Source organism: Cucurbita maxima, unplaced genomic scaffold (genome assembly GCF_002738345.1).
Source record: "Cucurbita maxima cultivar Rimu unplaced genomic scaffold, Cmax_1.0 Cma_Scf00025, whole genome shotgun sequence".
Taxonomy (NCBI): domain Eukaryota; kingdom Viridiplantae; phylum Streptophyta; class Magnoliopsida; order Cucurbitales; family Cucurbitaceae; genus Cucurbita; species Cucurbita maxima.
The window spans coordinates 3,652,231-3,663,680 of NW_019272041.1; the positions used below are offsets into that span (position 1 = coordinate 3,652,231).

The following is an 11,450-nucleotide window of genomic DNA, read 5'->3' on the forward strand; positions in this document are numbered from 1 at the left end:
TTTTTTTTTTTTTTTTTTTTTTTTTTAATGGGATTAATCTCTTGCAGTTTCCACATTTGTTTGAAAAGTGGTGAGATTTTCTCTTTGCAGGTTCGAATTGCTCGTATTTTTAATACATACGGACCCCGTATGTGTTTAGATGATGGGCGTGTTGTTAGCAACTTTGTTGCACAGGTTAAACATCTCCCTTGAATGTTCCCATCCCCCTATTTAAGATTTGTTCAGGAATTGATCGTGATCAATGCTTAAAATATGTTCTCTAATGCTCTTAGTAATTGTTCAGGCCATCCGCAAACAGCCATTGACTGTTTATGGTGATGGAAAGCAAACACGGAGCTTTCAATATGTCTCTGACTTGGTATGGCATATTGACTTTTGTTTGTAGAAATATAATCAGTTAAACATCTTCTGGTTTTTTTCTGTCTTTCCATTTAATTTCCATGAAGGTTAGATGCTTGAATTGTTATTTCTGTGGCTAGTATATGTGTAAGGGCATCGGTTGGGAACTTGACTTGAAAGATCTAAACTGGGCACCACTACTAAAATGATCTTGTGGTTTCAAGAACATATATTGAGGACCTTGGAAATGATCTCCAATGACAGGTTAACGGTCTGGTCGCGCTAATGGAAGGTGAACATGTAGGGCCTTTCAACCTGGGTAATCCAGGAGAATTTACCATGCTTGAGCTGGCTGAGGTTTGTTTTTCCGATCGACTCGGTAATCTAATTATTTCTGGATTTTCAGATCATTTCATGTTTGTAAAAAGGAATTTTGAGTGATGTGAACCTTACCTTGCTTGCAAGTAGTGTATTGAGTATTTGCATGTGCACTTCTCCATGAGAGAGAGAGAGAAGGAGAGAGAGATTCTGTAGCTATAGTTACAACATATTTTTTTGTCCTGGTTGTATAGGTTGTCAAAGAAACTATAGATCCAAGTGCGACAATAGAGTTTAGAGCAAATACTGCTGATGATCCTCACAAGAGAAAACCTGACATTAGCAAAGCAAAGTCATTGCTCAACTGGGAGCCCAAGGTCGCCCTGAGAGAAGGACTGCCTCTCATGGTGAGCGACTTCCAGAAGCGCATTTTGATTGAAGATGAAGGGAAAGGTTTCTAATGAAGAAAATTGCTAGGAATTCGACATGTATAGTGCGAAGCGACTGTATCTTTTTGGTTGATTCATTCATAGTTCAAATATCCTCTAGAAACTGAGCATCATTTCACTATAGGAACATAAAGGTTTTTTGCTCTTCATTACAAGCTTGAGTGCCACATCCCTATTTATTTGTGTTCTTTTCAATGCATTTTATCCAATAGATCTATGCTGTTGGTGAAAAGGTCTTCTCGGCCAGATGCTTTGTTTTCTTAACCGAGCACGCTTCGGCAACCTGATGTATGGTTTTTAGAAGCAGCCCTATCTGTTTGTATGGGCATTGAATGTCCTCTTATATCTCTGGGCCTGTCACTCTCACCTGCCGCATTACACTTCATAGATGTATCGCTGCAAATAGGCATCACATTCGTATATTGTATTTGTCAACATGAATGATACGCTGGTGATGTATTGTTTTCTAGTACTTCCACAAATGTTTTCTCAAACGTTTGCTATGCGAGTTTTTGCGAGATTCTACGTCGGTTAGAGAGTGAAACGAAACATTCCTTATAAGGGTGTGAAAATTTCTCTCTAGTAGACGCATTTTACAATTGTGAGGCTGATAACGATATATGACAGGCCAAAGAGGACAATTTCTACAAGCGGTGGGCTTGGGCTGTTACAAATAGTATCAGAGTCAAATATCAGGCGGTGTGCTAGCGAGCACATTGGTCCCCAAGGTGGGTGAATTGTGAGACCTCACTCGGTTGGAGAGGGAAACAAAATATTTGGGTGTAAAAATCAATCCTTAATAGACACATTTTAAAAACTTACGGCGAAAGAAAATTTATTTTTGGGACAAATATTTGGACCAATAGCGAAATGATATCTTATGTGCCTTACTTTTTTCCTTTCAAAGGGTATGGGTAATTGAACACGCAGCTTTTGATGATTGGACGCCTTGGGATCTGATACCCAAAGCATCCTAAAACCTTTGTTTTCATGCACAAGAATCCAATTCTATCCAAAGAGAGAGGACAGATTCCATTCCCCCCACACCACAAAAAAAAAGTGTATGAAAATGAAACAAATATTTTAAAGGGTGTCAAATTTGAGATAACATCATTCTTGATTCTACCATCTCTATATAAGAAAGTTTAGGCTACTTTTGTGGATTTGGCTTTCTCTCCATTATGCTATGTTAAAATTCAAACGAGCATGAAACACTAAGGTAGATAATTGAGACGTTTGTAAAGCTTACTTTCCTTTTTATGTATCATTACATCCTGAAAGTCAATCCACAATAGAATGTATTAATATGTCGGGTTTTAAGTAAAAACTCACATAATCGACCAATTTGATTATAGTTTAAGTAGTTAAGACATATATTTTAGACCAAGAGGCTAGATATTAGATGCCGTTAAACTAAACTTATTAATCGTTCGAGATTTTAACACAAAAAGGGAATGGTAAGAGAACAAAGTGGACCAAGAATAGGTTGGCATTGAATGAAATGGTGAAGAAACACATTAAATTGATAGATATGGGTTGCCATTATGTGAAAAAAAAAAAGGAATAAAATGAAAAACAAATGAAAGCCAATACTATCAGCATCTGATTCCCATGAGCCACAGAAAGGGAACTCCAGGGCTTCATATTAGAAACAAAGAAGCAAGAAAGTAGCTTTGAGGTTAATACTTTCCATCACAAGGAAAATAAAAAATTATTCCCTCTCTTTCCCACCTTCCTTTTTAGCTGTTTGGGTGCTTCGAGTTTGATTGATAACCTTCTAATTAGTACAATCAAAGTAATACCCGAAAATGGACTCTTTGAAATCATTGGAACATCGTAGGATGGTAGCAACATTAGCAATTGTACAGTGAGATCTCACATCGAGTGAAGATAAGACCGAAATATTATTAATAAAAATGTGGAAACTTCTGCTTAGAAGACATGTTTTAGGAAGCTCAAAAGGAAAAACCTAAAGATACAATATCTGCTAGTAGTAAGCTTAAGACGTCACAGTTGCCGTCACGATCGATGATTGAATTGTTTGTATGATGTTGAACGGAGGTGAATCAGAGTATGTTGTTTGAAGAGTAATTGCAAGGAGACAAGTTATTGTTGTCATATAGTCTGATACTTGTTTGGTTGCTTTCACCCCCACAGAGCATTCAACTCATGGATTGAATTTTCTGTAAATTTCATCAGAAGGTTTCATTGAAGACATGATTTTGTTGGACATATCAAATAAATTCTGCAGGGTCAGGCTGATAAAAGAAAACACTATAGCTCCCACTTATAATTTTACCTGCGTTTCTTTTCAACTGGAAGGCACTGACTCCATAATTTCTTTGTCTCAGTATCTACTTATTACCTTCTCACAACGAAACAATTATCAATCTCTCTCTAAACATTGGTTGGGAAGGAAAACGAAACATTTTTTTATAAACGTGTGGAAACCTCTTCCTAGTAAACGTGTTTTAAAATCTTGAGGAGAAACCCGAAAGGGAATACCCAAAAAAAACAATATCTACTAGCGGTTGACTTGAGCTATTACAAATGGTATCAGAACTAGAGAGGAGGCTAAATCCCAAAAGGGTTGGACATGAGATGATGTACCGGCAAAGATGCTAGACCTTGAAGGGGTGTAGATTGGAGAGTCCCACGTCAATTGGAGAGAGAACGAGTGCCAGTAAAAACATTGGGCCTCGAAGAGAGGAAGATTTTAAGATTCCACATTGATTGAGGAAAAGAACGAAACATTCTTTATAAGAGTGTAGAAACTTATCTCTAATAGACGCATTTTTAAAACTTTGAAGGAAAGTCCGAAAGTAAAAGTTCAAAAAAGACAAAATTTACTAGGATGAATTCTCTCTATTCCTCTCTCTCTCTAAAAAAGAATAGCCGAAAACCAGAAAAGAACAAACTCCTGTAAGTAAAAGCTCTCACTCATCTCTCTCTTCTCCTATAGGTTCAGATTCTTCCAGCCAAACCATTTCTCTCTCCCCCTCTCTCCCCCTTTCTCTCTCACACACACATACATACACACATAAATCATTGTCAAAAAGATGGAAGGCACAGATATATTCTGTGCATCCCAAGCTTCAACAGCCATATGCTCAAGCATGGAAATTGAGGAAGTCTCCTCGTCATCCTCCTCCTTCCCCTCCTCGCCCGCTATTCAGCTCGGTGGTCGTGCTCTCGACCGCCACAATCCCATCATCTGTGATGGAAGAAGAAACAGCACTGCCCCCAACAGTCTCTTAACGCCTCCTCGTGATTTTACTCGACCGCCTTTCAGTCCCCAACCTCACCATCAACTCACAAAGAGCAAGAAAACCTCTTCAAAAGGTAACAGAAGAACCAAGACCAAAATCCCATCAGTGAAACAAGAAAATGAAGAGAGAGAAGATTGTCATACTCTTCCATCTACTGATACTTTGAAAAAGAGCTCCTTCATTCCAACTGATATTGTTACAAGGAGCTTTGCTAAGCTGAACGATCTGATCGCTCCTCCTGCTCCACCACCAGCTGGCTCCTCCAGATACCTACTTGGAAGTGATTCACAATCAGAATTCTTTGACAGGTTACCGGAGAACGACCCTGTTTACGATATCGTCCCAGCTGATGATTACCAAGAACTCAAAACTGACGTAAACCAAGATGGGTCTACTTCAACAACTCAAGAAACATTGTCTCAGCAGCCCAAACCAACTCCTACCAAACAGGTTTGCCACTTCGCTAACCTTTTAGTAATACAGAAGTAACATGACAGGAAAAAGAAAAGCATGAAACAATGTAACTGGTTTTAACATTCTAGAAGTTAATGGCTATCTTTTTCTAAAACAGAGATGTTTGGTTTTGGTTTTGGTTTTGGTCGCAGGTTGTGGTCTTGATGGTGTCACTGCACTGTAAAGGCTGTGAAGGGAAAGTCAGGAAACATCTTTCAAAAATGGAAGGTATGCTAAAGCTTCCCTAAAGAATACACTTAATCTATTGATTCTTTTCAAATTTGTATTCTTTAAGAATACGCTCTTCTCTAAGATTTGATGTTTTTACGCTTGACCCGATCGACTAAGTATGAGACCGATTTCACTTCTAATTCTGCAAGCAGGAGTTACATCCTTCAACATAGACTCTGCAGCCAAGAAAGTGACAATAGAAGGAGATGTAACGCCAGTGGGAGTTTTGGCAAGTGTATCAAAGCTGAAGCACGCTAAGTTTTGGACTTCTCAACAGCCAACACCACCACCGCCCCCACCGACTACGCCACCACATCCACCACCATCCACCGCGTTAACGGCGGCTTCAACATCAGCCACCACAGAAATGCCAGAAAACCAGCTTGGTTAATCCTATCTATTGTTTGAAAAGTTTCAAGTTATAATTCTCTCTTTCCCTTGTTACTTTTGAAGTTTTGAGCTTTCAATAAGGAAAAGAGTGGCATCTCATAATCAAAACTATTGGGAAAGAGACCACTAAGTTATTCTTAAAGAAAGGGAATTCGATTCCCCATGACCTTGGTGTAAATCCAATACAGGCATGCCTTTTCTATTCCCAAAGCCTTAATTATCTGATGAGGTTGGTCTTCTCCAAAAAAAATATATATATATTCCCCAGAATATGGTTATGGGAAGCTGTTGTTTAAACCTTCATTGAATGGCTCTTGGTAAGGGTCATAGACTAACGGTAATGTTTAGCAATTACAGCTATAATCACATCGTCCTATGATCCTTAAGTAAGATGCCATATAAGCTCAAAAGGTGAAAAGTTTAACTTTAAAACTTATCTAAACTATAAAAAAGTGTTGAACTTAGCTAGGATTTAACATAGACAAGGTTTTATGCATCCTTCTAAGTCTAAAAGATGCAGCATTTAATCATGAAACGGGTATTTGCATTCCGTTTAAAGGCTTTGATATCTTATTTCAACAGAGAAATTATATGAAAGCTACACGATCTATGAACACATGTCAACTACCTCGTCTATGAGTTCGTCTACCAAAAATCTCTCAATTTCCTTGCCTACTACATCAACATCATGCCCCAACAAAAACCATTGAGTTGTCCTTCCCACCACTTTCTCTACAATGTCTTCATCTACTTTCTTCTCTTGCTTAGCTAAAAACTTACACAAAGTATTGTAGAGCCCTTCATTATTCTCGACTTGAATTGTTGGGGGCCTTACCCATGGATAAGGGTCGGTGAATTTTTGGTAAATATCCAAAATTCCTAAATTTATACGGTCAAAAAGTAGCTTTCTTTCTGACCTTGGTTGAGAAGACCAATTCATGTACTTCTTCTCAAGCTCCTCAAATGTAGAAGGATCTACGGGGCATTCAAGAGAATGCCACGTTGCAATAAGCATGTCGGGATTGGTATCTTTGAAAGCTGAGTTCTGTAAGACATCGGCTAGATATGAAAGCTCCCAGCTATCTTCAGTTTTACATGCATATTTCTCCTCTGGAAACCCAATGGATTCTTCCTCTCCATCTTCGTCACTCGAGATGTGCTGGGTTTCTTCAGATTCAGTAAAAGCTTCTGTCTCTAACTTGAGTAACTTGAGTTGCATTCGAAGCCCTGTATTCATGAGAGAGAATGAATTAAAACTTTTCCAGCTTAAGAAACCCAAAGATAGCCAAACCATAGATTCTAAAATCTCCAAAGGCCTGGCTAGTAGTCATTTTCAGAACACTTGAGTGAGATCTTAGGCATTTCAGAGCGTAGGATTCAGATGTGCATTCAAGCCTTGATATCTGAATATATTATTCAGATATGTTGAGTCTACGATTGATAGCAGAATGAAATCCAGGAATATATAAAATATGGTGGCTTTATACTCCTCACTTATCATATCATATCATATCCATCTCTGTCTTGCCTCTGTTGAATGAAGACTTGATCACTCCATTCAATAGTTTTATTCTTTCCTTTCCATCCTTTTAAAGTCCAGCTAAATTTGGAGAACTAAAACGAAAAGCAAACTATTGCACTACCTATAAAGATAATGATTTGGTCCAACATCATAAACAGTTACAGATGACTACCACACAATTGACCTTCAGTAAGTTTAACAGCAATACCATGGACAAATTTGAAGCACAGTTCAATATGTTCATGTTTTGAATAAAATCATTCTTGAATAACAGGCAGCAAATTTCAATTACTTCAAAATTAGGTTGATTTCATCTGCCAAATCAATTCAATAAATGCCAAAAGGAGAACATAATCTTATGTAATTACCATGGAGGTCAGCACTGAGACTCTCAAAGCAATCAGAACCAGGAGGTAGATCATCCGTAAAAGGAGGTTCCAGAACTGAAACTGGACTTGGCTGATCAGCCTCCTTAGAGCTTACGGGAGATTCTAATCCAGGAATAGATTTCAGATGGCACGAAGTATCCTCAGAAGCCTCAGGCGACAATTCCTAGATATGAAAAAATGCTTTAGCTGGGAAAAAGTGTTGAGTGCAAGATTTCATGGTCAAAATATCTTGAAATGTACAGTGAGAATATTTGAAGGCAAACCTTAGATATAAAAGAATCTTGGTCACCAAAGCAAGAATTATCTTCTACCACTGAATGAACAGACAATTCAGGTTGAAGTTCATCATTAGACAAAACAATCACTTCATCCGATTTCACTCTCAAATCCATCCAATTTTCAAGAACTTGAGTCGGGTCTTTCACAGGAAGAAATGTTGATTCTTCAACAACCTGAAGATTTCTTTCGGCTGGATCATTGTCATTACAATCACTGTCTTGATTCTGGCTAGTGCAAATCTCCAGTACAGGGCTATTACATTCCCCAAATGAACAGGTAGAACTGTGAGATTTCTTTCTCCTAGATCTGGAGCTTCTGCGGGATATACGTTCCCTTTGGCACGAACTCTCCCTAATTGCCTCCTTTCTTTGCCACTTGACGGCCTCATTTGGTATCACAAGTTGATCCATGCTCAGAGAATCAGAATTTGTTTTAAAAATCTCAAAGGCAGATGATGAAGCGGGAAGAGATCTAGACCTATACAATTTTTCTACGCAGATGTCCTTCCAGCCATCCCTACTGCTTATGCCAAAAGGTTCAGTGCGTTGATCATTCAAAAGTTTACCACTGGATCCTCCACCATGCCTTGGTTCCATATACGCAGGAATTGTTTCTTTCTCAGGCATGGCAAGCATCTCAGCCAGTGTGCGACTCCTACTAACAGTACCCATGTTATGGTAGTCACAAGTCGTTTTCCACCTTTCTGACAATCTCTTCTTAGCCTCTGCACTCAGCGATGACTTTTTATAACGAAACGATGAAGACCGGCATTGACCATTTAAGTCAAACTTGTAACTGGAATTGCATTTTTCAGCATCTAAATCATTCCCAATGAAAGGACTTCCATACCTATCCTGTCTTATTATTCCAAGAGATGAACTCATGGAACTAGAATCAAAATTCTCTCTCACTTGCCTAGTTTTCTTCTTGGAAATTTCTTTAGAATATCTAACCTCGTGACTTAGCCCTACATCATGATCATGAGTTCTCAAGGTTTCCACCCCCCTGTTCTCTGTCCTTTCAGAGTCTGATGGCTTCCTACAACCAGACTGAAAAACATGTGAGGACGATATAACAATGCTGGCAGAATTCTGTGCCTCTCCAAGTTTTGGCTTCAAGACAACAATTCTTTTTGGGAAGACAGCCAATCTTTCATCATCTTCTAATTTAATTCTTGTACTCCGCACAGAATTTTTGGCAACATAATTACCATCAAAGGAGCTCATATGACCACTAAAATGTTTGCAAGGTTTTGTGCGCTTCTTTCGTGGATTTCTCCTCACTGACTTCCTACCATAGTTATAGCACCCATCATTCTCGTCATCTGATGATTTCATAGCTACCGCATGAGAACAATTAGAGTGGGGAAGAACATCATTAATGTCAAGCAGATGCTTCATGAACAGAGAGTCTGGCTGCTGGAGATATTTCAGTATAAGTTTCTTGTTTGAATCCAGCACTTCAAATGCATCATGAAATTCCTTGGAACCCTGTAGCTTCTCATCAGCTGCAAAACGTTTAGCATCCATGAACTTCTTATGAATAAATTCCATATCTGCTCGGGCAGGCTTCAGATTAGCAGTTCTCGGTACTGAGAAACTGCTGCTTCCCTTCATTGAAGTTTCCTGTATCTCAAACACATCCTTAATTTTTTGCTGATGCCTTGAACTTCGTGCATACAGCTTATTATCGTCAGATGTAACACGCCTTTGAGATTTTTCAGGTGATATCGTCCTCTGCAAATAGTTCCCTTCTGTCTTCTTCTGTTGTTTACAATATGACTGCCGATGCGGCACTGGCATCCCATCCAGACCCATCAATTTGGCAACGGGACTAGGTGACCTCCTCCTGGATTCAGTTTCTCTAGACATTTCTTCTGCTAAAATATTATCAAGTTTCCAAACCTTGCCTAAAGGACTCCTAATTCAACTTAAGTGTGAACTACGATTTCTGAATTCATTTTACCGAACCATCAGTACTGTTTCTATTTTTATACTAGAGCGTAACCAAAAAAGAGGGAGAATCAACAGAAGAGATGATGACATTTACATAAGATAAGAAAAGATCTCCTAACTCAATTTGATGAAGGAAGTGGTATAAACCATATCACATAGCTCATCCAACATGTAATGCAAGCATGCAATCTGCTGCTGGTGAGATTTGAAGACCTGGCTCTTTCCTGGAAAATTTATTAAGGATCTTCAGTTTGAATGCAGCAAGAGCAAAAAGGGGTGAAGGATAAAAGAAATTTGAAAAAGAAGACAAAATAAAAAACCCAAAGTTTGAAAAATAGAATTAGAGATGATTTATCAGGGAATCTAGTATTGCTACTCACAGAATCCAATATTCTTTTTAAATTTACAGGAAATATTTCAAAAAGAAGAACAAAGCATGAAGAGTTCACAAAAAGTAAAAATGAAATTCAATTTAAAGGTGAACTTGGCAAAGTACTTGGGGTGGCGATCACTTCTCCGAGCTACTTGTTTTCACGCGCCTCAATTATGCCAGAAAAATCATTACGAAAAGAAATGATTTTATAAAGAAATCCCTGAAAAAAAGTCAAAAAGCAACTTCTTGAAAACTTGCTTTAGCAAAGGTACATTCAAACCCAGGCAATAACATAACCTTTGAAGCTTCATATTGCAGACAAACTGCAACGGACATCAGTAAAAAATTAAATATGTAGAAACAAAATTCTTTCTAATTACTCATTTTCTCCTCTTGCTAAAAGAAAAAGGAGCCAGCAAAAAATCAAATCCTTGGCTTTTCAAATCAAATTATCAAATCAACCAAAAAGCAGGCTAATGGGATCGCAACTTTCTCAGTTTCATTAGCATTTTGCAGCAAAACAAAGGAAAAACCACACGTTCCAGCCGAGAAAATTGTAGCACAACGCAAGAAGAACCATTATATCAAAAAAAAAAAACTCGATCAACGATTTACCTCAGTACATCCAACATAAGTACAATAACAAACAAACAAACAAGTCCGTCTCTGTACTCTTTTCCTTTCCCGAAATTTCCTCAAGAGCCAAACAGAAAACACCCCAAAGAAACAAGAAAAATAAAGAAAGAAACCTTCTCGAATAAGTCGCCCCCTCGTAACAACTGTTCAACCCGAGCTTGGACGAGTGATTCCCGTGAGCTTCTCTACCTATTTGACTGAAGCAAGTCGAAGCTTCTCCATCCAACGCATTAAAAGCAAATTCTAAACAAATAGCAAGGGAAGGGCATTCTCAGTCTCAGATTCAAATTTCAGTACAATTCGGAAATCTGCAGATCGTGGGATTCGAGAGAAACCAGCCAATCTGGAATGTGCGTAGGACAGGGAAACAGAACCTAACCGTATCCAAATCGGAAACAAGAAATTCCACACCGGTGGATCGAGACGGCGAAGAGCGGCGGTGGAATCAATGAGAGAGAGAAAAAAGAGAGAGAGAGAGAGGAAAAAAAAAAGGGAAAGGGACTTGGAACATTCAAATTGGCAAAAGATTGAGAAAGATGAGCGGGCAAGTGGCAAGAAAGAGAAAGAAATTTGGAGGGTAATTTTGTAAACTCACAGACAGGGTAGATTTGGTAATAAAATAGTTTACAACAATTCTTTATATTTAAAAGTTTGGTAGCATCAAACATCTTGACTTTTGTGTATTTATTTATTTTTAAAATGTTTACCTTTTTTTATTTTTTATTTTTTTTATTTTTTTTATTTTATTTTCTTCATCAATACTTATATAATACTTTATTCCTATGTAGTTTAAAGGATAAGAAAAAAAAAATTAACAAAATTGAAAAAATAACTCATATTATCCTAA

The 11,450-nt window shown here is 38.0% G+C and overlaps 3 protein-coding genes across 6 annotated transcripts in view; 2 read left to right on the forward strand and 1 right to left on the reverse strand.

The window, feature by feature from the left end:
• The window catches only part of LOC111498300 (UDP-glucuronic acid decarboxylase 1-like), a 9,817-nt gene extending 1,562 nt beyond the window's left edge, over positions 1–8,255 (forward strand). The window contains exons 4-9 of one of the 2 annotated variants that reach the window (XR_002720760.1): positions 91–174; positions 284–358; positions 604–696; positions 912–1,145; positions 1,319–1,562; positions 8,244–8,255. Coding sequence is in view for 1 of the 2 variants with exons in the window: in XM_023149431.1 (XP_023005199.1) it covers positions 91–174; positions 284–358; positions 604–696; positions 912–1,118 (459 nt within the window). In the remaining variant the exon portion in view is untranslated. The other variant, XM_023149431.1, reaches the window with a different exon arrangement.
• On the forward strand, positions 3,971–5,746 carry LOC111498301 (protein SODIUM POTASSIUM ROOT DEFECTIVE 2-like). The gene is made up of 4 exons (XM_023149433.1): positions 3,971–4,106; positions 4,137–4,825; positions 4,981–5,056; positions 5,212–5,746. The coding sequence occupies exons 2-4, from the start codon at positions 4,166–4,168 to the stop codon at positions 5,448–5,450; spliced, it is 975 nt and encodes a 324-aa protein (XP_023005201.1). The 5' UTR covers positions 3,971–4,106; positions 4,137–4,165; the 3' UTR covers positions 5,451–5,746.
• On the reverse strand, positions 5,972–11,184 carry LOC111498298. Of its 3 annotated transcripts, none has more exons than XM_023149429.1 (5): positions 10,983–11,184; positions 10,717–10,846; positions 7,624–9,818; positions 7,340–7,523; positions 5,972–6,676 (listed from the first exon to the last, which is right to left on the reverse strand). In XM_023149429.1, the coding sequence occupies exons 3-5, from the start codon at positions 9,508–9,510 to the stop codon at positions 6,057–6,059; spliced, it is 2,691 nt and encodes an 896-aa protein (XP_023005197.1). In that variant the 5' UTR covers positions 9,511–9,818; positions 10,717–10,846; positions 10,983–11,184; the 3' UTR covers positions 5,972–6,056. The 3 variants fall into 3 exon arrangements, with proteins under 3 accessions (XP_023005197.1, XP_023005198.1, XP_023005196.1); XM_023149430.1 differs by adding an exon at positions 10,091–10,187 and having other exon boundaries at positions 10,717–11,184; XM_023149428.1 differs by having other exon boundaries at positions 10,717–11,184.
• Positions 11,185–11,450: the final 266 nt, after the last annotated feature.